This window comes from Papaver somniferum, unplaced genomic scaffold (assembly GCF_003573695.1).
Source record: "Papaver somniferum cultivar HN1 unplaced genomic scaffold, ASM357369v1 unplaced-scaffold_128, whole genome shotgun sequence".
NCBI classification, from domain to species: Eukaryota; Viridiplantae; Streptophyta; class Magnoliopsida; order Ranunculales; family Papaveraceae; genus Papaver; species Papaver somniferum.
This window is the reverse complement of record NW_020621936.1, coordinates 3,456,837-3,480,641: the sequence shown is the minus strand read 5'-3', so window position 1 is coordinate 3,480,641 and position 23,805 is coordinate 3,456,837. Positions and strand designations below refer to the sequence as shown.

The 23,805-nt window shown below is 35.7% G+C and overlaps 3 protein-coding genes across 3 annotated transcripts; 2 read left to right on the top strand and 1 right to left on the bottom strand.

Annotated features, from left to right (window-relative positions):
- The first annotated feature begins 6,869 nt into the window (after positions 1-6,869).
- LOC113332122 lies at positions 6,870-7,748 on the top strand. Its single transcript, XM_026578798.1, has one exon. The coding sequence runs from the start codon at positions 6,870-6,872 to the stop codon at positions 7,746-7,748; it is 879 nt and encodes a 292-aa protein (XP_026434583.1).
- Positions 7,749-10,738: 2,990 nt separating this feature from the next.
- LOC113331944 (acyl-coenzyme A oxidase 2, peroxisomal-like) lies at positions 10,739-14,718 on the top strand. The gene is made up of 7 exons (XM_026578577.1): positions 10,739-11,260; positions 12,094-12,209; positions 12,481-13,361; positions 13,474-13,653; positions 13,745-13,911; positions 14,000-14,123; positions 14,234-14,718. Exons 1-7 carry the CDS (start codon positions 10,812-10,814, stop codon positions 14,387-14,389), a joined length of 2,073 nt encoding a protein of 690 aa, XP_026434362.1. The 5' UTR covers positions 10,739-10,811; the 3' UTR covers positions 14,390-14,718.
- Positions 14,719-14,854: 136 nt separating this feature from the next.
- On the bottom strand, positions 14,855-18,513 carry LOC113331945 (nitrate regulatory gene2 protein-like). The gene is made up of 6 exons (XM_026578578.1): positions 18,342-18,513; positions 17,023-18,001; positions 16,787-16,864; positions 16,467-16,681; positions 15,990-16,213; positions 14,855-15,598 (listed from the first exon to the last, which is right to left on the bottom strand). The coding sequence occupies exons 2-6, from the start codon at positions 17,933-17,935 to the stop codon at positions 14,968-14,970; spliced, it is 2,061 nt and encodes a 686-aa protein (XP_026434363.1). The 5' UTR covers positions 17,936-18,001; positions 18,342-18,513; the 3' UTR covers positions 14,855-14,967.
- Between the last annotated feature and the right edge of the window lie 5,292 nt (positions 18,514-23,805).

Genomic DNA, 23,805 nt, shown 5'->3' with positions numbered 1-23,805 from the left:
TTTTCTCGCTGATATATTGGTGTTTCTCGCAGAACTAAATCTCCTGGTTGAAATTCACGTATTTTGACACGTTTATTATATCTCGAGCTAATCTTCGCTGATAATTCTCCATATGTTGTAAAGCTTTTTCTCTTTTTTCTTCTAATTCATCAAGTTTGTTTAAAATTAAACCCGCACTAAGATTTTTCTCCCAAGCTTCTCTTTTTGTTGTCGGAATAACAACTTCTGTTGGTAACACCGCTTCAACTCCGTATGTTAAACAAAAAGGTGACATTCCAGTAGCTTCTCTTCTAGTTGTATTATAAGCCCATACTGCATTATGTACTTGTTCGCACCATGATCTGTGATGTCCTTCCAATTTCTTCTTTAATATATCTGCAATTGTTTTTTTGTTGCTTCTACTTGCCCATTAGCTTGTGGATACAAAGGAGTGGACTTTCCACATTTTATCTTGAATGCATTAAGTAACATTTCTATATTCTGCCCCTCAAACTGTTTCCCATTATCAGATACCAACTGTGCAGGAATTCCAAATCTGCAAATGATATTTTCGAATATGAATGTAAAGATATCTTTGTCGCGAATATGTTGTACTGCCTTCACTTCTGTCCATTTTGTGAAATAATCTGTTGCGACTATTAAGTATCTTCTTTGTCCAGTTCCTGGTAAAAATGGCCCCACAATGTCTAAGCCCCATTTTCCAAAGGGCCACACACTGGTTGAAGATGACAATGGTGCTCCTGGTGCATGTATTTCTTTCCATGCCGCTGACAATCTTCGCAACGTCTTGATATTTGTTTTGCATCTTCATGCATGTATGGCCAATAATAACCTTGCATTTTTGCTCTATGTGCCAAAGATCTTCCTCCACTATGATTGCCAGCATCTCCACTATGTAACATTTTCAGCACCTTTTCTCCTTCCTCTCGTGTCAAACATCTGAGTGATGGTCCACTAAAGGATTTTCGGTATAGCAACCCATCTCTTAATTCATAATTCGTTGCTCGGCTTTTTAACTTGTGTGTTTCCAATCTATTTCTTGGTGTTTCTCCTTTCGCCAAATATGCATGAAGTTCCATTCTCCAGTCTGCGACATTGTTTATTTGTTCTTCTTTTTCATTATCTATGACCATCACATCCACATCTTCCTCTTCTTTATTTATTGATGGTGACAGAAGTGTTTGTATTTTTATGCATCTCGCAGTTGGATCTGTCATCATGCTTGAGATGAAAGCAAAAGCGTCTGCGAGTCTATTATCCTTTCTTGAAATGTGCCTCCATTTTATTTTGGGATTTTCGCTGATAATTCTTCAACCAGCTTCTTGTATTTCTTCAAGGATGGTTCATTTGTAGTATACTCTCCTTTTATTTGGCGAATAACTAGCTGAATCACTAGTGATCCTGGCATTTTCTAGTTTCATTTCTATTGCGAATTTTAACATGTATCACAGCTTCATATTCTGTTTCATTATTAGTGGATGCAAATTCCAATCTGAATGAAAAAGCCATCTTTATTCCTTCTGGCGAAATTAAAACAATTCCAACTCCATTTCCTTCTCCATTTGATGATCCATCTACCAATATTTCCCATCTATTTGGTTCTGTTAATAAATCTTTTGGATCTCCATGTTCTTCTTCTACATCCATCATTTCTACTGCTTCATCTTCTTCTAAAGGAAATTATTCCAAGAAATCCGCAACAACTTGTGATTTTGGTGAAGACAAAACTTCATATTTAATATCAAAATGGCCTACTTGTGCATTCCATCTCTCCACCCTTCCTGATCTTTTAGAATTCTTCATCACTGATTCGATTGGTACTTTTGTTAATACCTTTATCTTGTGCGCTTGAAAATATATGCGGAGCTTAAATGATGCATAAACTAATGCTAAGATTAACTTTTCAATCTTTGAGTAATTCTTCTCTGCGGTATTAAAAGTTTTGCTAATGTAATAAATGGGTTTCTCCACTCCTCCGTCTACTCGCAATAACACATCACTTAATGCATGTGACGTTGTCGCAAGGTAAATCAATAATTCTTTTCCTGGTTCTGCCTTTTGTAAAATAGTTGTATTCATAAGATGTTCTTTGATTCCTTGAAAAGCTTTTTTACATTCATCACTCCATTTAAATTTTGCACCCTTCTTGAGTATATCGAAAAAATATTTGCATTTATCTGATGATCGTGAAATGAATCTCCCCAGCGAAGCTAGAAGCCCATTCAATTTCTGTACATCTTTTATTGTCGCTGGTGTTGGCATGTCACAAACTGCTTGCACTTTTTCCGGATCAACCTGTATTCCTTCCTTTGATACAATGTAGCCTAAAAATTTTCCCGATGCAACTCCAATAGTACACTTCTCGGGATTCAATTTAATGTTATAATGCCGCATTTGTGCAAAAATCTCCCTCAAGTCTTGTACATGGTCTTTAGCTTCTTTACTTTTCACTAACATTTCGTCCACATATACTTCTAATGTTTTATGTATCCATTTTGCGAACACCTTCTCTACCATTCTTTGATATGTCGCTCCCGCGTTTAGCAGACCAAATGGCATTTTCGTGTAACAATATAAACCTCTAGGGGCAAAGAAAGCAGTATGTTCTTGATCTTATTCAGCGAGAGGATTTGGTTATAACCTTTGTACCCATCTAAAGATGATACCCTATCATTTCCCGCTGCGGATTCCACCATTTGAGGAATATCTGGTAATGGAAAACTATCTTTGGGGCAAGCTTTGTTTAAATCAGTGAAATCTATGCAAATCCTGATTCCTTTGTTTTTCTTTGGGACAATGACCATATTCGCTATCCATTCTGGGTATTTAGCTTCTCTTATAATTCCTGCCTCAAGCATTTTCTTTAATTCTTCTTCTATTTGGGAATGGTAAGTTGTTGCAATTTTTCTTATTCTCTGTTTAAATGGTCTCACATTTTTGTTAATCTCCAATTTGTGGCATGCAATTGATGGATCTATTCCTGGTATCTCATCCATGTTTCCTGCGAAAATATCTTTATATTCTCGCAACAAGTTAACAGTTCTTTCTTCTTCTTCTATATCCATTTTGGTTCCAATTCTCAACATCAGAGGCTCCTCTATGGTCCCAACGTTTATTTCTTTTGTTGGTTCTGCGGCAGTGTAACTTGGTTTAGGTTCTCCTATTGGTGTGGGTTCTTTGATTGCTTTTATGGGTCCTTCCCCTTTTTCCGAAATTTCGCTGGGTATTCCTTTGCCTTCTTTTGCCCTTATCATATATACTCTAAATTCTTCTTCCTTCTTTGCTTTCTTTACTAATTTTCTGCGAAATTGTTTCTTTTTTCCTTGTCCTTCATAATGTCTTACTTCAATTTGATGACATAATTTTGCATTGTCAACATATCCTCTGATTTCACCTATTCCACTTGGAGTGGGGAATTTAATACATTGATGCAACGTTGATACCACAACTTTTATCGCATGTATCCATGATCTTCCTAATAACATAATATATGGCGATTCCATATCCATCACGCATAATGTCACATGTGTTTCGATTTCTCCAAGTGGAATTCGTACCACTATTTCTCCTTTAGGTTTTGTTGTGGATTTTCCAAAGCCGTGAATAAAATATGTTGAATTGGACATTTCTTCGTCTTTAAATCCCATTCCCCGGAATGCATGATAAAATGTTATATCAACTGAACTTCCTGTATCAATTAAAGTTCTGTTCAACATCCATTCTCCTGTGGATTTTATTGTTGTCTCCTTCTCTTTTCTTGTAATAGGCACTGTGATGACCAACGGAGATGTATGGTTCAAATTTTCTTTTGGAAAGATAAAACGTGATCACAAACATCTTCGTCTCATCGTTTGTGATTCCACAATATCTAGTTTCGCTGTCATACAATTTAGATTATTGTGAGGTGATTGATAATACTAAGCTGTTCTTCGGGAATATAAGTCTGGTTTATCAATTGGTTCCTGTTCACCTTAATTTATCAAAAGACAGAACAAAAACTCTTGGGTATTTCTGTGGGAGACAGATTTATTCAATCCTATAGACTTTTCTATGTGAGACTGATTTGTTTATCAAGTCTTCGACTTTGGGTCGTAGAAACTCTTAGTTGTGGGTGAGATCAGCTAAGGGAATCAAGTACATAGTATCCTTCTAGGATCATAGACGTAAGGAGCGCAACTGTACCTTGAATCAATGTGAGATTGATTAGGGTTCAACTATAGTCCATTCCGAAGTTAATTGGTAGTAGGCTAGTGTCTGTAGCGGCTTAATACATTGTGGTGTTCAATCTGGACTAGGTCCCGGGGTTTTTCTGCATTTGCAGTTTCCTCGTTAATAAAATTATCGTGTCTGTGTTATTTCTTTTCCGCATTATATTTTATTATATAATTGAAATATCACAGGTTGTGCGTTAAGATCAATCAATTAGAATATCCAACCTTTGGTTGTTGATTTACATTGATTGACACTTGAACATTGTTCTTTGGTATCGTTCAAGTAATTCTCTTATATTCAATCGGGCTCGCAGATTTCTATTTGCTGATTGCGGATTGAATTAAGAGTTAGAGATATTAAACTCTTAGATATACTTTATTCTAGATTGAGTTCGACTATCTAGTTGATTCTCTAGAAAGTGTATTGGAGTAAGTCCTCACAGATTGCCAAACGAATTATTGGGTGTGGTTGTTAGACCCACGCATTTTCATGTTCCCTTGTGTGGGTTTTGAATCCATCCTCTTTATTAGGAATATTGTGTGATGTTATATCCTTGATTACATCTTGTTCCCAGGATGGTATGTTCCTTGAACTCGAACCCATGTGATCTTGATCTGCCATTAAACAAATTGACGATGTCTTTTGTTCAAGACATTCTATATATCCTCTTAAGGTATCCATTCCTTGTTGGAAATGTTTTTCTAAACACTTGTCTAGATATACCTTTCGACATGTCTATGTAAGAAGTTCTTATATAAGGATCTTATTCCTTATTTGTGAATGATCCAACGATTGAGTAAGTATTTCACACTGTGAAGTCTGCTGATATACTTTGTTGCACAAAGTCAATTTTTGTTCAAAAAATCAGGTAGATTATTTTGAAGACTGAGTGTTTCTCGCTTTACTTCACAGATTCTTACGTTTAATTGAACAATAAGTTCTAGGATATCATTTAGACTGTCAATGGTTTTTCCTTTCTCTGAATAATTTTCAACATGTTTGAAAAATCTTTCTAACATTTTACGAAATTCAGAACTTGGGCAGACTAGTGAATCTAATCTCTTTTCGCATTTGGAAATAGACGATTTTTCACTAGAGATTGGAGTCGGATCCAAAACATGTTTCTTTAGTTTTTGATTCATTCTTTTCTAATCAGTAACCTGAATCTTAATCAAGTTATCAGTCATAGACTTTCTTCTTGATTTTCGAAAAGACTTACGAGACCAATTTCCATTGACCTTTTCTGAGACCTTATTCTCATTATCTTGACATACGTTAACTGAGTTCTTCATAAGTTTATCTTTGCTTTTCTTATTTTGACTCATATCTTATAGGTTGGATCGCACCAAACACAAATTGTTAGATCTTTTCGTGTTTGCCTGCTATGATACCAATTGAAAAGACGAGGATACCCAAATATACCTCAATCTAAAAAAAATTCACCTATAAGTCCTCTTACCGAAAGTGATTGTCTATGGACTGAGTCGAGACAATACAACGAATCAGTTCACACTTCGTGTGATCATCTATGGATAGGAGATCGATACAATACGACAACAAGATAACTTGTGTGATTGACTATGGATACAAGATCGAGATAATACAACAATGAAGTGTGATTACTTGATAATAGGTTCGTACTTAACCAAACTCTATAGGATTGCTACCAAGTAATTACAGAATTAATGTTTGTGTAATTTACTTTAGATTATAATAAAAACAATTATAATTACGGAAAACAAAAGTAAATGACACAACAAGATTTTGTTAATGAGGAAACCGCAAATGCAGAAAACCCCTGGGACCTAGTCCAGAATTGAATGCTCTCAGAATTAAGCCGAGATACAAAATCTAAACCAACTTCGTATAATTGAGACCAAACAACTAAACCTATAGTTCACCTAGTTTCTTCAGTATCCCTGCGCTTCCAACATTCGATAAGTGCACGCACTGGAAAAATTCCTTTGGTTCGTATTCCAAACAGTAAAGGAACAACAAATCTATTCGGTAACAACTCTTTTCAAATTTGGAGCTCTGCGAATTGGGAGCTAAACTCGGCGATATAATCGGTGACAACTCAGTTGCGTTCTTTCAAAGTTTTTCGAGAGAAGCAATCATCTCTTCATTACTTCAGGTGATTCAAATGAAATTTTAAAGATTGGTGTTGCAAATAATGGTATAGTTAATCACTAGATGGTAGTTATTTCACCTGAAACGATCAAATCTTCATTAGAAAATGGATCTGTAATTAGGTCCAAAAATAAAAATTCAAATTCAAAATTTTTGAAGAATACTTCTGATTTTTCGACAATGAACTCGAATATGAAGGAAGATTTATTATTTGTGTTCATTCCTGATGATGTCATATAAGAATGTTTGAATGAATGGAGATATAGTTTGATTGGAAGATTGGATTTAGTCAAATTAAAATGGAAACAATTGAAGCTTATTCGAGAAAACAATGGATTATCAAAGGTAAAATCCAATTAATCCCATTAGGTAAAGGTTTCTTTGTCATCAAATTAGATAATGAAGAAGATAGAAGTTTCATATGGAGAGGATTTTGGGTGGTTGAATCCCAAACTCTGAAATTAAGAGCCTGAGAACCAAATTTTAATCCAGAAAATCAAAAAACTACTTCAGCTTTTGTATGGGTTATGTTTCCTGGTTTAAGTATTGAGTACTGGAAGGAGAATATTATCCTTCAAATGGGTAACAAGGTGGGGAGAGCAATCAAGGTGGATGATACTACATTGAAGAGAGAAAATGGATATTATGTAAGTGTTTTAGTAGAAGTGGATATGTCAAAATCAATTCCTAGTAAAATTAGTGTTGAATCTGAATATGGGAAGTTTGATCAATCAGTCCAAATTCCTAAACTACCAAAGTTTTTTAATCATTGTCAAGTGATTGGCCACTTGGTTGCTGAATACAGAATTAAGAGACAATCACAACTTCAAGAACCAGCTAAGCAGGTACAACCTAAAAAAATATGGAAACATAAAGTAAAGGAAGTTCAAATTCCTCTAAAAGTGGGTTTTGATATATGCTTTCCATCCTCTGAGACAGGTAATGAAACACCTAAATCTGTATGCCAGGTGGAGGAAGTTTTTAGAGAGGAAGTATCTACTGAGATTATAATTCATCCTACAATTCAATGTGGGGAAGCTTCTACTTCAGGTAGATTTCAAGTACTTCAAGACAAATCTGAAGAACTGCAGGAATTATTGGAAGCTCAAGATTCAATACTACAAGTACAACAAATTCTAGAAGTGAGTTCTAATACCCCTTCTATCAACAATGCAGTAGATATTAAGCAGCCAGTTAATGAATCTTCAAATAACGATACATCTACTGCTCAAGGCTCCAAAGTGGAAGTTATGAAAGAAAGCTCTAAAAACAAAGCAAAGATTACTAAGTCAGTGAGGAATGTGACAACTAGAACTCAGGCAGCTCAGAAGATCGGCAGTTCTACAAATAGCTCAAAATTTTCAGGAGTGAGGGGTCCTCTTTCTCCTCAACACTCTTCAAAATGAGAATTTTGTACTGGAATATCAGAGGCTTGAGAAGAACTCAAGCCAAAGATAAATTGAAAAGTTTAGTTAACAATTTCTGTCCCACATTAATATGGATTGCAGAACCAAAAATAAGAGTCAAAGAAGATTCATGTACAAAGCTTAGACTTTCAGGTGTGAATAAAAAGGTAATTCACAATTCTTCAGAAACTAATAAAGGAAACATTTGGCTTTTATGGAGTGCATCAATCAAAGAACCAGTGGTGGTATCTAGTACGAAACATGCAATAACAGTGGATATTGGAGGGCAGCTAGTTACTGGTATTCATGCAGATACTTTAACAATAAATAGAAGAAGCTTATGGGAGGAGCTAATGGTTATTTCATCATTAAACAAGCCATAGATGATAATTGGGGACTTCAATGCAGTGTTATCAATGGAAGAAAAAAAAAGGAGGAAGAAACCCATTAACTTCAGCAATTCTTGATTTCAACAACTGCATTCAAAATTGCTTATGATGTTCCTCTTGGTCACCGACGTTGTATGTGTTGTTTGTTTAATATCACTAAAGTACTTGTTGTACAAAACGTTATCTTCCAAATCACCTATCTTAAACTATCTTAGCAACTTTTGACCCTTTCTACTTCCAGTCCTCTTCATCGCAAGTATACCTGCAAAATTTTCCGGTGTAGACTCTATATACTTATCACCAAACTTGAACGAATACGGCATGTCACCATCTATGTCAAAGCAGTTTAGAAGCTTTGCAACCCCGTGCTTGTTAGTAGTTATTTGTTTCACTTTCGCATCGTATTCCTCATAATACATCATTACAAGCTCTCCATAAGCTGCATCCCTAAGATATTTTACATATCTATTAGATAGGCCTACTGGTTTTATCCCCTTGACCAAATCCTTAATCGCGTTGAACGAATGTCTTAACTATCATGTACACGTCACACAAAAAATAGCATGAATCAGTATGTGTATCTTTCCAAGTATAATCATGCTTATCTTTTTCCAAGAACATAAATTGAATCATGCTATATAATGTGTGGTGTAACTTTAAGTTACACATGCATATGAAGTTGTAACTTCAATTTACAAACCTCATTTTCTGATGTGTAACTATAAGTGACATAAGTTAAACACTACCTAAGGCTAGATACAAATCACAATACAAGTCAGTGGATTTGAATGTGTAACTTATAGTTACACAGGCTCTATTTGTATAGTTATACAAGCAAAATTAACCACCATAACTTGATATCATAAATATTGTATTATTGTTGCTAGATGTTTAGTTTGTTCATATGATTGTGTTTATCTACCAGTAATCCAGATTAGTGGTTTCACAATCAAGAATTCAGGTCAATGGTGAGATCTTAATGTGCAACTTATAGTTACACATGCTCGTTTTGTATGTGTAACTATAAGTTACACAATCAATATACAAACCACAACACAGTCAGTGGTGAGATTTTGATTGTGTAACTTATAGTTACACAAGTCCTTGTTTGTATACTTACATATTCACAAGTATTACATGAGAAATAAACATGAGACAATCACAATCAATTTGTTGTATAGTTTTCACATCTTAATACCTGTTATGGCAGGATCTTCTTCAGGGGGATTCTTTTTTCCTCTCACCATTTTAGTTCAAAAAAAAAACAAAATTGATCCTTAATCTGCAGTTGGTGTAGTAATAAAATCAAGTTAGTTGATTTTAATTCAACTTAGAGTTTATAGGGTTTTGAAACAGTAACATCTATGAAATAAAATTAGTTGTAAGGAAAAAAAAATAGAAATGAAATCGCTGAAATACAAATGAACATAGAAGATGGAGAAATACTTACATCGTAGTGATGAAGAAAGTTGAACAAATTAGTTATGTGCTTAAACACCGATATCTACAGAACGAGATCTGCACCGGCAGTGCTCCGTCCAGTCACACGGAAAACAACTACATAACCGATTCATTTCAAAAACAATTACAAAATCAAAACACAATCATGTAAAATCGAAACCTAAAACCAGAGAGGAAAGGAGAAGATCGAAAACAGATGCAAACCTCTCTTCTTCTTCTTCTTTCTTCGGCTTCTTCTTCTTCTTTCCTCGACAAACAGATCGATAATCTATTGTATTTTTTCTAGGATTTTTGGATCCAGAAGTTTTCGGTTTTCGATTTGAATTTTTTTCTCTCTGCAATTCTCTCTCTCTCTCCAAAACAGTCGAACGTGGTGTTTGTGAAGAAAAAGGTAGGTATAGTCATATAAATACTGAAGGTCAATCTGGTCATTTCGGCTTCTATTAAATTTTATTTTTAATTCGGGGCCTGGTTTAAAACTCTTTTAACCAGGGCCTCATATTATGGGTTATCCATGGGTTGGACCTTAACCTATTTCCCATTTTTTATGTCCACTTGAACCAACCTTACTTTTTGCTCGTCCATTAGAACCAACTTTAATATCATGACCATTCGATACAGTTTCTCTTAGAACTATGCATATACAAATGGAAAGCCAAAAACTAAAACTACATCAATATAACATGGACGGGGAGTATATAAAGAACAAACAATCAGGTTATATTGAAAATTATTTTCATAACAGCACTGAAAACCATGCTTATTTAGATTACCGGTAGTGAAAAATTATGGGACATGAATAATAAAATATCCCCGATAATTTCTGAATTATGCAATTGCTCGTTCTATTCAATTTTGAGTGGCGGTACCAGGCTACCAGCAGGAAGACTACAGTAGAAAGAGCCAATCCAAAACTATATCAAAACGTTGTCCCCACTTTTGTTTTATTACTCTCTTCTTCCTTCTTCATTTGATTAAACAAATTATCCAAAAATCTTTTCCCCAAGCAAATCGATGACTTTGAAAGACGTGCCACATTAACTGTCCATACTCAAATCCACCAATAAACAGTATACACGTGTTTTCTACAAAACGACACGTCATCTCTCGCGCCATATAAAATTCCACGAGAAGGAAGAAACCGCCATTACCAAATCAATTTCATCATCTTCTTCTTCCGTGCAATCAAATTTCTCTCCGGAAATCTGAAATAATGGAGGATTTCATCAACAAGTTTGACCCGACGACTGAGGATGAAAATGATCAGGTTAGTAGGAGAATCCGACGGTTATCATTACATCTAACACCATCACCATATTCTTCTGTAAATGAAAACCAGTTAGAGATGTTAACATGTGCGAAAACCAAGCTTCTTGATGTGAACACATCAATGTTATCTGATTATATGAGAGGTAAAAATAGAGAAATTCAAGAAAGGGTTTTTGATTTTTTCAATTCAAGACCTGATTTACAAACCCCAATTGAGATCTCAAAAATTGAACATAGAGAACTTTGTATGAGACAACTTTTAGCTCTTGTTAAAGAAGCTGGTATTAAACCATTTAGATATGTTTCTGAAGATCCTGCTAAGTATTTTGCTATTGCTGAAGCTATTGGTAGTGTTGACATGTCTCTTGGTATCAAAATGGGTGTCCAATTCAGGTAATTTCAATCTCTCTCTCTCTCTCTTATTAATTTTTGTATTATTAGATAGCGAAAATTGAAGATATTTGATGTGGGTTTTTGTAAGAATCTGATTTTAGACTTTAGTAAATGATCTCTTGTTTAAGTTTGAGCTTGGAGTCAGTAAGCAGTATAATTCGGGTTTGGTGCCAAATGAGCTAAACTTAGGCATGTTTTTGTTTGAGCGTGTTCCAATGATTCTTATTGTTTGTGGTTGAAAATGCCTTGGTAGATAATAAGATTATGATATGAGGTGCGGGATACCGGAGGAAACTTATTTGGTTTTGGATTTGTTTAACCTAATTCCTATTACGGTGCTTGGGAAGAAATTCAGTTTGGTCTACTCAAAATCATGATATGTGTTTGTTTGTAATTAGCATCCTGAAGCCATGTAATTCGTTTCTTGAATCTCTTGATTATGTTTGATTTCAGTATAGTATATCTCTTGAAATATTATCAGGTGGATCTTTAGGGTAGTGTCTACTAAACAATGCTTTTACCTTGTGTTAAGTATTTCAGTCATCGGTTTTGTATGGTCTTCTATGTTTGCTGTATTTAAACTTGTAATCTAAATAACAATCGTTTATGGTTAGGATTTTCATTAGTAAGTGTGAATTAGATCGTTTGGAAACGCTTAGATGTTCCCAGTACGTAAAACATTGCTCACTGAATTTTGAATGCAGTAAAATTTGAAGCTCTGTGTTGTTTTTTCACTTTGTGCTGGTTCACCATCGTACTGACATTGATATAATCTGCTGCATTAATTCTTTCTTTACCAAGTGCTTGCTAACTTTGAACTAATTCTCATGCAGTCTCTGGGGAGGTTCTGTGATTAACTTAGGAACTAAAAAGCATAAAGATAAGTACTACGAGGGGATAGACAATATGGATTACGTGGGTTGTTTTGCTATGACAGAACTCCATCACGGTGAGCTTCTTTAGCACCTTATGTCAATGCATGTTGTTCTATTTTGTGTATTTCCATGAATTGTAGTATTTTGTCAACTTCACTTCGTAATCAAATTCGATTTTTTTGGTTCAAAGCTCTAGAGTTTTTCTAGTAATCAGAACTCTTGTTTTTTCCTTTACCTCATATTATAAGGGTGCATTACTATCTCATTATTCTTCACTTCTAATCCATTATTCCTCATATTTAAGCAGAACGTAATTTTATTTTTCCAACTCTCTTTTTTCAAAAGGTTCAAACGTGCAAGGCCTCCAAACTACTGCTACATTCGATCACATCACAGATGAATTTATAATTGACACACCAAATGATGGAGCCATCAAATGGTGGATTGGTAATGCTGCAGTTCATGGGAAATTTGCATCAGTTTTTGCGAGGCTAATATTGCCGACCCATGATGCAAGAGGTTCTTCTGATATGGGTGTCCATGCATTTATTGTCCCCATTAGGGACATGAAAACTCACGAAACACTTCCTGGAATTGAAATACATGATTGTGGCCACAAGGTCGGCTTAAATGGAGTTGATAATGGAGCATTAAGGTTTCGTTCTGTCAGAATACCTCGAGATAATCTTCTTAACCGTTTTGGAGATGTTTCACGTGATGGCAAATATACTAGTAGTCTTCCTTCTATTAATAAGAGATTTGCCGCGACGCTCGGTGAACTTGTCGGAGGGAGAGTAGGACTTGCTTATTCTTCAAATGGTGTACTCAAAATTGCTGTAACAATTGCTGTCCGTTATTCTCTACTACGTCAGCAGTTCGGCCCTCCTAAGCAACCAGAGATTAGTATTTTAGATTACCAGTCTCAGCAGCACAAGCTCATGCCGATGCTGGCTTCAACATATGCATTTCACTTTGCAACGCTATACTTGGTCGAAAAATATTCTGAAATGAAGAAGTCCCATGACGAACAAGTAGTGGCAGATGTTCATGCTCTATCTGCAGGTCTCAAAGCATATGTGACATCTTATACGGCCAAGTCCTTAAGCGTTTGCCGTGAAGCTTGTGGAGGTCATGGATATGCAGCTGTTAATCAATTTGGTAGCTTGAGGAATGACCATGACATATTTCAGACATTTGAAGGAGATAACACAGTGCTTCTGCAGCAGGTTAAACTTACATACTCCATCATTTTGGAAATGAAAAATTGTATGGTGATTCAGAATGCCGAGCATCACTGCTTTAATGCTGTTTCATTGTGATATTTTGGTTCCTGTGCAGGTTGCTGGTGATCTCTTGAAGCAATACCAAGAGAAATTTCGAGGTGGGACACTAGCAGTCACATGGAACTACTTAAGGGATTCAATGGGTACATATCTATCTCAACCTAATCCAGTAACTGCTCGGTGGGAAGGTGAAGACCACTTACGAGACCCCAATTTCCAGTTAGATGCCTTCAGGGTGAGTAGTTTCGTACCTTGGAAGAGTTCATTTGTCCTTTAGCTGTACTAGCATATAGCATATGGGTCAACTCCGTTCTTTCTGTCTGCAGTACCGAACATCAAGATTGCTTCAAAGTGTTGCTTTACGTCTTCGCAAGCACTCAAAGACTCTTGGAAGCTTCGGTGCTTGGAATAGATGCCTGAATCATCTTTTGACACTTGCCGAGTCTCATATCGAGACAGTCATCCTAGCGAAGTTCATTGAAGCTGTGCAAAGGTGACTTTCTAATTTTCTTCTTGCTAGTCTTTTTTGCTGTTTTTGGTGAACACGATGTGACTACAATATGATCTGGGCTATGCTGCAGCTGTCCTGAAGGAAATACTCGTGCTGCTCTGAAACTGGTTTGTGATCTGTATGCCCTCGAACGCATCTGGAAGGACATTGGAACCTACCGTAACGTAGATTATGTGGCTCCGAACAAAGCTAAGGTATTCCAGGCTGAACTAAACTTTTTCTTACGCGAAAAGATTCCCTTCATTTCATTCATAAACATAGGAAACGTTTGTGTACTGATCTCTCTGTGTCCCTCTCTCTTCAGGCAATTCACAAGCTTACAGACTACTTGAGTTTCCAAGTGAAGAGTGTTTCCAGGGAACTTGTTGATGCATTCGACCTTCCAGATAATGTGACACGAGCCCCCATTGGCATGAAATCTGAAGCTTACACTCACTATACGCAATATGTAGGATTTTAGTTGGCATTCATAGATGTTCATGACTTTTCAGATCATGTCATCCGACCCCTAATTGGTACGCAGTTGGAAGCATACATCAGCATACGCTGCATTGGATTCCAAGTCTGGTGGACTTCTAGTGTTAGGTTCTACCTTTTTTGGATTCTGTGCAAGTTTAGATGTATTGGATTTTGGACGAATAAGTGTATGAGAAACCTTGCTCAATAAAAGTGTAACACGAAAATTTTTAAGAACATAGTCGATCATGTATCTTCTGATCTTATGGTAACTGATTATGAATGTTTTTAGTTATATGAAGTGTAATAAAATACCTTCGGGATTCCTTGTGATTAGATCCAAAAAACAACATATGAGAACCTTTACAAAAACTGTTGTCCCAAATTATATGACAGCAACCAACAAAACTTGTGCCAGGTCTACTAATCCTCCCCCTCTCAAAAAGAAAGCGTACCTATAAAAATAGGCACTGAAGGTTCTACCCTTGTAAAGAGATAACAAAAAAGTGATTTTCATTCCTTGAATTTACAGCTACGGGTATCAGTATGTCAGCTTCTCTCAGTCCGCTTAAATATGTATCTTCAGTATCTGGAAACCTTGCAATTTGTATAAGCAACTTCAGCCATCTCGCTTGCTTGTCTGATGCATTCACACATTTTTAATGAGGCCTCTGTAAACTTGGTCAATCGATCCAGGGCGATGTTTAGATTTGGATGTATTACGATCATGTTTGACGGCTTATCGTTCTTTGTATCATCTCCATTAGGACCATTACGCTTGTCCAGATGTTCTTGCTTCTTCTGTTCTTTCTCTAACTGATGCAAAACTGAGAACAGGGCTTCGAAAGCATGAACAACACCTCTAGATGGAAGGGCTTTGATCCCAACTGACCAGTCACGGCACAGAACAAATATAGGTGGAGCTAGAGCTCTACGAGGTGAGAAGACCCGTCTTCCCTTGAAGCGCTCCCGTGGTAGTAAAATGCAGTTCTGCAGCCAACCATTGACAGCCTCCACATAAGATTTGTGGGCGTCAATCCCGCCTGCAAAGCTTGTAATAAAACATCCAATTGCACGTTGCAAGTGATTTAAAGCTTGTCTATACTGTTCACCACAAGCTTGGGTTGTTGAGCTCTTCGAGTGGTAAGCTAATGTTATGGTGATGTATTGTGCCTGGTGGCATTCTAGCATGGTTTTCCACATGCGGATGAATCTGCAAGGCAGAGGTTTTTTTTTTTTTATAAGTAAATTTCATGCTTACAATAGCAGCACATTTAGACAGGTTTTGTTTGGTTTACACACTCCAAACTCGCGGAAACTTCATGCATCACAAAGCTAACGACCCTACTAGTGTTTGGGCTAACTATAGATGCTGAGCTTAAGATTTCAAGCAACTCAGATTGTCCCATACAATTTAAACGGACCATCATCGTCTAACTCAACCTTCAATGATCATGGATTTTTATCTATTAGCACCAAGGCCTTTCAACATAACACCACAGATGTCAAGAAGGAACCCAAAAACTAAGCTTGGCTAGAGGTAATGATTAGGAGTCAAATTGCCAATTTGGTAATTCATATGAAAGAACAAGAAAAAAACATACCCCTGAATAAGCTCCACAAGCTGCGGTTTCACCTCCTCGTCCCTCATTTTTTCGATTCTTTTTGCAATAGTATCAGTAGCATGGAGGCCCACTCTAATTTGTGAATGGAGATCTTTAACAACAGCACGAGTTTTGTCTACCATCTCTGCACTGGCATCCCTGGCGAATTGGTACCTGAGTTGGTTGCATTTCTGGTCATACTTTTTCTTAACACATTCACTGGCCTACAGAAAAGAAAAGGATTCGGTTTAAGTATAGGCTAGTAACTGTAAGTTAGGCACAGAATACAAGAGTCACCAAAACGCAAAACTTATACTTATAAATATGGAGCAGTTGTGTTCAGAAATCCAATGTTGAGATAGTGGTAAACACTCTTTTGCTTGTTTAATACAAGTAAAACTGTCTATGCTGCACAGGGGGTGCCTAAATGTTAACACAATATCCACTATTATCATCAAAATGAATCATAACAATTACCTTCACTTCAGCATAGAGCTTCATTTCCCACGCGTACAGTCTGTCCAAGGTGGACGAGTGACTTCCTGTGATCATTGAAAACTCTTCATTAAAGTCGCTCCCGCTCTCATAGCCATCATCTCTCGATGCTGAAGTGAGGCGATTTCTTGATGAAGACGACTGTGAAGATAGCGACCGGTACCATGTAATAGCCTTTGTCACCTGTTTTGGAGGTTCTACACAAGTTGGCAACGGGCAACAGGTATCAAGAATGCAACGTCCACGTGATGTCCGATAAAAACTAAAGAAGTCTTAATCAATCTACATGAATAAGAAAATACCTTGAGAAGTAAGGTCCAGTCCCCTGTGACAACAAGCTAGATGAAGAGCCACAAGAAAAATAGATGCCCCTGATGTCCCTACGAATACAGAAACTCTACTAAGGATATATGCATCACATAAACTCATATCTTAACACGCAGAATATACAATTCCAAGAAAAGAACAAGTAATTCACAGGTCTATTGGACATTCAACATCACAAGGAAAAGTTTTACACAGAAACCAGAAAAACTACCTTCACCATCCGAAAATTTGGACACAACTTTGTTAGTTTCAAGCATTCTGGACACCTCTTTTCCACATTCAGAAGCTCTGAAAAACCGATTCTCAATATCCTTTATACTTGATAAGAAATCTTTACCCCCATGAGTAATGAATCTAGAAGGATCTCCCCTTCCCTCACATGACTGTTTGTCTACTTTACCAACCAAAGCTTCTTTTGACCCATCAGAATCAAGCCCAAGATCCCTTGCTTCACCTGGTGAGTTCACTTTGGACATTACCAAACCACCATTGCTTTTACGTTGACCATATGAATTCTCAGAATCAGAAATCTTATTCCCCCTCTGCTGGAAGTCACATCTTTTTTCTTCTACAGAAATTTCACAACTAGCCTTTAAACCAACCTTCTCAAAGTTAGTGTTCTCTTTCTTTTCAGACACAGGACTAACATTGTCAAGACTAAACCGTCTCAATCGACTCAAGCTACCGTATTCTTCAAGTTCATCATTGGCATCAAGAAAATCCCAAGAAGAATTTGTTGTATGAGGTGGTGGTAGTGGAGTATGGAAAGACCCATCCTCCTCCACCGGGTCAATCTTAACAGTCACTGCAGGACTAGCACTGGTTCTCATATAACTAACACTAGAGTGAGAATGTAAAAGGGAATCCATGGTTTCAGCAGATTGTGTAGGAGATGGAGATGGAGATGGGTAAGAATAATTTGATAAGGGGGTTTTATTATCATGTTCTTCAACTTCTACAAATTGTCTAAGAGCAATCCCAATTGTTTTTAAGGATTCAATATAAGAAAGATGAGAGACTGATAAAGCATACCTTGAATCAATAGCTTTTTTAATAAATCTTTTTCTCTCTTTACAAAGCTTTAGAGCTTGACTTTTCTTACTCTTAGAATTTGTAATACCCATATTTTTCAAACCCCAAAACAACTTGACACCCACCACTCCAGCTAATCATTTACAGAGTCACCATTACTGCAGAAAATAGAAAACCCACATCAGTAAACCTCCATTAATGAAGCTTCTGCAACATAAAAAGGCATTTCTATAAAAACCATTTACAGAGTCGCCATTACTGCAAAAAACTAAAAACCCACTTCAAAGAAACCTTAAATTTTTTATAAATTCAACTGAAATCGGTGATGAAAATGACTGATTATCACTAGTCTCTTTCAAAAACCCTTGTGTTTCAGTGAAAAACAGAGGAAATAAACCCCCCTGTAAAAAGAAAAGAAAACAGAGACATGGTTTCATTTGGTTACTTTGTAACGAAAAGCTTCACTTTCTTTCGTAAATGAAAAGAGAAAACCCCCACCTGAATCAATTGCAGAGAATATGAATATGATGAAGCTGCAAAAGCACCAAGAGATTCAAAAATTACCACTAGTACTATTAACTTTTCTTGGGAAAAAAAGGAAGTGATGGGTAGAAACTAGAAAGAGGAAGAAATGCCTTGTTCTTTTCCTCCGAGAGAGTGAAGAAAGTACAATTGCTGAGTTGTTTTGTTGGTTTTCGAGAGCATTTAACACAGAGAAGGAGGTTCGGCCTCTACTATATAGTCTGTAAACTTTGTCAGTGTAATGGAGGAGCGACTAGTGCTTTTTCTCTTTTTCTTCAAACGACTAATATACCCTTTGTATTTGTTACTTGTACGTGTTGCCACATTGATGGTGGGACCACTGTATAGGTGGGACCTTCCCTATGTGGATTTGTATAGTGGATATCAAAGCAAGGCCTGTGTCGAACGAGGTGAAGTATTGTCCGAATGAGTTTGGGCGAATTATTAACTTTTATGTGGGAGCCAATTTGATCGAATTTGGTATTGGTTAGTACACTTCTGAGCAAAATCAGAATCGAAACCGGGTAAAAGTTTACCGTGAATCAGAAATGATGAGTTCGCCGAGAAAATCTACCGACTGAAGTAGAGAATGCGATCCATTATGCCTCATCCCTAAACCAAATGACAAAGGGCTTTTATCTTGTCCATTTATTTTCCTGTCAGGAAATTTTTTCGGGAGAAAGCTCGATCGGCGTAACATCTCCTAAAAGTTTATAAATTTCTGAATTGTACCAAATCATGTGTAAAACGATTTAATGCATAACAAAATCAACTCGGTCCAGTATAAAACCGTTGGTTTTTTCAGAACCGACAGATGATATAAAAAAATTGCAGAATTTTCATAGGCAACATATCATGTTTATTCGGTCAAAATTGGATGAAGTTCACGGAACAACAAAAGAAGTATGACAAACTATTTTAGATTAGTTCAGTAGCCATACAAAATTACAAACCAAAGAAAGTCGATCAATAAATTATAAGGAACATATATATATATATATATCAATTAACAATTACAACAAAAAATTCTAAGAATGAGATTATCGTTTGAAAATTAAAAAAATCTAAGGAATTAGATTAATTATTTTGAACTATTGGTTTCCGTATCGATTTAAGGATCCAATAAAATCATAAAGATAGTACAACGATGTATTAAACTCGTATAATTAATAAAATCATTTATTTTCTTAGTGCGATGAGGCAAGAATAAATAATTTCTTAAATTAGACCAATTATGAAATATTATATTTTAGGAATATCCGTTCCGGAAGGCTTTCCCTCTATGTAACCCACAAAAAAAAAGTCAATTTACTTTTGAACTGAGAAACTAAATAGGATGTGGTTAGGCTAAATATCTTAAGAAATCTTGATTTTTGATTACTTTTTTTCTTCATCTATATACCCCCATAGAAACAATTTTTTTATTAGTACATCAGTACAATATCAGTACATCAGTACAATTAAAAAAAGAAAATTTCTGAGAATCACATGTACATTTTTTTTCTTTTGGCAAAATTTACTATTACTAGAATTTCCCAATATTTAGGTTAGACAGTCATCCAAATTGTTCCATCATAATATGGTGGTATCAAGCTCCACAAAGTTACAAAAGATAATAAAGATTTTAACTAAATACAAAAGTAAATACAATAGATAAGAATAATAGTCCAGAAAATCCATACCAACACCAACCGAAATTCTCTGTCATGGAGGCCTCTATGGACGACGAGGGATCATCTTTGGGTTGACATCATTTCTCTGAAATATATTAACCCGCTTATCTTGATAGTTTTAGCATATGAATAATGGGGTGGAACATTTGCGAGATATTACTCAACCAAGTTGATCAGTGGAATAATTATCACTCACAAGAACTTGTACAACAAAATCTTATATATAATAACAACGAATTTTCTACAACTCAAACTCCATAAGAAGTAAAATATATTTGTGGACGTATTTCTGTATTGAAACATAAGCATTAAAGGAAGAAGAAAAAAAAATGAAAAAATCTATTTTAATTCCTGATTTTTTTAAAAAATATTGTAACTTCCTATGATCACATTGTCGAGGTTTTTAATAGGTATTTTGTCATTCCATTTCATCTTTGTAATATTATTATTGTTTATTTCATTGTTTTTCGTATTTTTTAAAGAGGGCGGACCTATTCATGCTTTTATTCTCACACTATCTCACATCTTGGGGGACATTTTTTGAATAAAACCTAAATGGTAGCAGATTTGAACCTGATATTTTCTGGATATGTTCCTCTTACAAAACTCTATATATCTACCAAAAACGAGTGCATTCCGAAATATCAATCCTCGTTGTCTACCAATCATATTTTCAAAGTTGGTGGTGTTATATGTTTCAGAATTCGCTCATATTTTGTAAGCATGTAGAGTTTTGTAAAGAGAACAATCCCCAAAACATTAGCTTCAAACCCGCTAGCGTTAATTTATCTATTTTTTGATAGAAAGGGAATGTATTTATTATTTAGTTTCAGGAAAAAACTGCCTTTCAGAAATAGAGTTGATCCATGGAGAGTAATCCATGTATTCTTCTAAAATGAGTTTATCGCATCTAACTCTCTTAGAAATGCTATCAGCTACGTTATTTAGATCTCTTTTCACATGAGATACTTTGCAGAAAACAAAAGAAGACATTAAAGTTCGAATTCTTCGAATGAAATGGTTGTTTTCCCAACTGACATGAAAGTTGTCAGAGTTGACACAAAGCACTACTACTTCGACATCAGCAATAAGATGAATTTTCTGAATGTTTTGTCCTTTAACCCAGCTTAGTGCCTCCAAGACAGCCATGCATTCTCCAGCTTCAGGATCAATTACTCTGTCTGCATAAGATCCTTTGACTCCAATATAGTTACCTGCAATAGATTTCAGCACCATACCAGTGCCACTAGTATTAGTAAGATAGTCACAGGAGGCATTTACGTAAACAGTGGCTACATTATTAGAAAATTGTACTTCTCTAGCAGGTGTGACAGTGTTAGCTAGGTCATACATGCAGAGATAGTGAAATTATGCAAATGAAGTTTAATTATAGAAACAGTAGAGAAAGTATTAAGAGATTTATCCTAGAAGATGCACTCACATCGTTCTTTCCAAATAATCCAACACCCCACCATCAAAATCATCCTCCAAGTGTTTTGATCTTTTAGGATATTAGATTATGATGTAGAAAACCAAGATATGATCCACTCTTTAACAGTGGAACAGTCGTCAGCAACTTGATCAATGTTGATATTAAGACACCTCCAAACAGCCCTGGCATGGAGACATTTAAGAAGCAGATGGAAAAGGGTTTCTTCTGAATGATTGCAGATGTGTTGTATTGCGTTATCTTATCTATTGTTTAAATGATATCTTTAAGACACTTCCATACAAATAATTTGATTCTATGCAGCATTTTCATCTTCCAGAGAATTTTCTATATTTCTTTTGGAACTGTGTTAACAACTGCTTGATGAGTGACATGGTTTTGCACTAGCTTATTGTAGGCATTTTTGACAGTGAACATGCTATCCTTCGTAGGCCTCCATCTAACGATATCCTCTTCATTTTGATTAATTGTCATTCTCATAATTTTATCTGCCACATCCGAAGAGAAAAAGTGTGAAGAAGATTTATGTTCCAATTAGAATTATGAGGAATGAAAAGCTCTTTCACAAGAACATAACTCATGTCACTAGGGCAAGAAGAAGTAGGCATAATATCTAGATTTATGATCCACCGATCATGCCAGATTCTAGTCTTCTCTCCATTATTGACCTCCGTGCAAGTATTTTGTTGCAGAGTTTTAAGACCCACTTCCAATCCTTTCCATATCCAAGAAGGATTACTTCTTTCAGTAGTGATATGAAGAAAACCCTCATTTTTGAAGTACTTAGCTCTCAAAATTTTGACACACAGAAGATCAGATTGAGTACATATCCTCTAAGAAAGCTTGGTTAGTAGAGCATGGTTTAGCATTTCCAGATTTCTAAAGGCAAGATCTCCAAATTCCTTAGGAACACATAAATTATTTCATGGGATAGGATTGTTACCTTTGTTAGCTTTATATCCCCAGAAAATTTCCTCTGCCTGAGTGTTTAACTTCTTGATGAGTTTTTTAGGAATCTGAAAGTACTCATTTGATACATTAGGATTGCATTTAGCACAGCTTTCACCATCGTACCTCTACCAGCCTGACACATTGTTCCTCCTTGCTAGTTAGCAAGTCTTCTTTCAAAAGAAGAATTAATTTCTTCAAAAGAATTAACTTTTGATTTACCAATAAAAAGTGGAGAGGCAAGATACTTTTCCTAACTGTCCATTTTTTTTAACTCCAAGAATGTGACTAAGAGAGTCACATATAGAAGGGTCCATATTATTGCTGAATAAAATGGAGGACTTGTCAAAATTAATGACTTGGCCAGATTGAGAACTGAAACCTTCAATGACTTGAAGAAGATTAGTCACGTTGGTTAAATTTGCATGAGTCAAAATAAAACAATCATATGCAAACAACAAATGATTAATATGAGGAGCACCTCTAGCTGCTTTAATTCCAGGAATTTCTTTGGCTTGATGTGCAACTGAGAGAGTTCTTGATAACCATTCCATAGCTAGAATGAATAAGTAAGGAGACAAAGGATCTCCTTGACCTATTCCTCTTGAAAGATTAAACTTTGAACAAGGAGAGCCATTAAGAAGGACAAATTGAGAAGTAGTTCTGATACATTGCTGAATGAGTTGAATCCAGTTTTCACAAAATCCAAAAATTTGCATGACTTTAAGAATAAAACACCACTCTAGCTCGTCAAAAGCTTTTGACATGTCAACTTTAAGAGCTAGCCAACCACCTTCATCTTTTTTCTTTTTCATAGAATGAATGAGTTCATGAGCAATGATAGTGTTGTCATTGATCAGTGTATCAGAAACATAAGCTGCTTGATAAGGAGACACAATTTTGTCCATGAGAGGTTCCATTCTTTTTACAATAATTTTAGAGACAATCTTGTAAGATGTGTTACATAAGCTAATAGGCCTGAATTCAAAAAAAAAATGGCGTCCAAAATGTTAGATAGTGTGAGAATAAAAGTGTAAGTGAATCTCTCTCTTTTGAAATAATTCCAAAAACTTTCGATATCTTGTTTTATAAGCGGGTAGATCTTTAGTAGTTTCTAAATCTAACAAACTTCAATTAGAAAAATTGAAAGATGGCATGAATTTTTCATAATTACGAATCTCTCTAAAGTTTTTTGGGTTTTGAAAAAGGTTTTTGGCCAAGAAGGAGTTTCTCTCTGAGTATGATTTCATGAAAATGATGTTTGTGATTCGCCGCCCAAGAAAAAAGTATGGCCATGTTTCTTGGTGTTTAATATCAATAACACAAAAAGATGAATCTATGAAAAGTAAAAGTACATGTAACAAAAATA

What these genes read in the sequence shown, in the direction of transcription:
- LOC113332122 (XM_026578798.1), top strand. Translation starts at nt 6,870, where the DNA reads ATGTTTCCTGGTTTAAGTATTGAGTACTGGAAGGAGAATATTATCCTT.
- LOC113331944 (XM_026578577.1), top strand. Translation starts at nt 10,812, where the DNA reads ATGGAGGATTTCATCAACAAGTTTGACCCGACGACTGAGGATGAAAAT. An exon ending in ACACAGTGCTTCTGCAGCAG is followed by an intron (nt 13,362 to 13,473) that starts GTTAAACTTACA and finishes GTTCCTGTGCAG; the next exon opens with GTTGCTGGTGATCTCTTGAA. An exon ending in TTCATTGAAGCTGTGCAAAG is followed by an intron (nt 13,912 to 13,999) that starts GTGACTTTCTAA and finishes GCTATGCTGCAG; the next exon opens with CTGTCCTGAAGGAAATACTC.
- LOC113331945 (XM_026578578.1), bottom strand. Translation starts at nt 17,935, where the DNA reads ATGGGTATTACAAATTCTAAGAGTAAGAAAAGTCAAGCTCTAAAGCTT. An exon ending in AGCTCTATGCTGAAGTGAAG is followed by an intron (nt 16,214 to 16,466) that starts GTAATTGTTATG and finishes TCTTTTCTGTAG; the next exon opens with GCCAGTGAATGTGTTAAGAA. An exon ending in CTTGTGGAGCTTATTCAGGG is followed by an intron (nt 15,599 to 15,989) that starts GTATGTTTTTTT and finishes TCTGCCTTGCAG; the next exon opens with ATTCATCCGCATGTGGAAAA.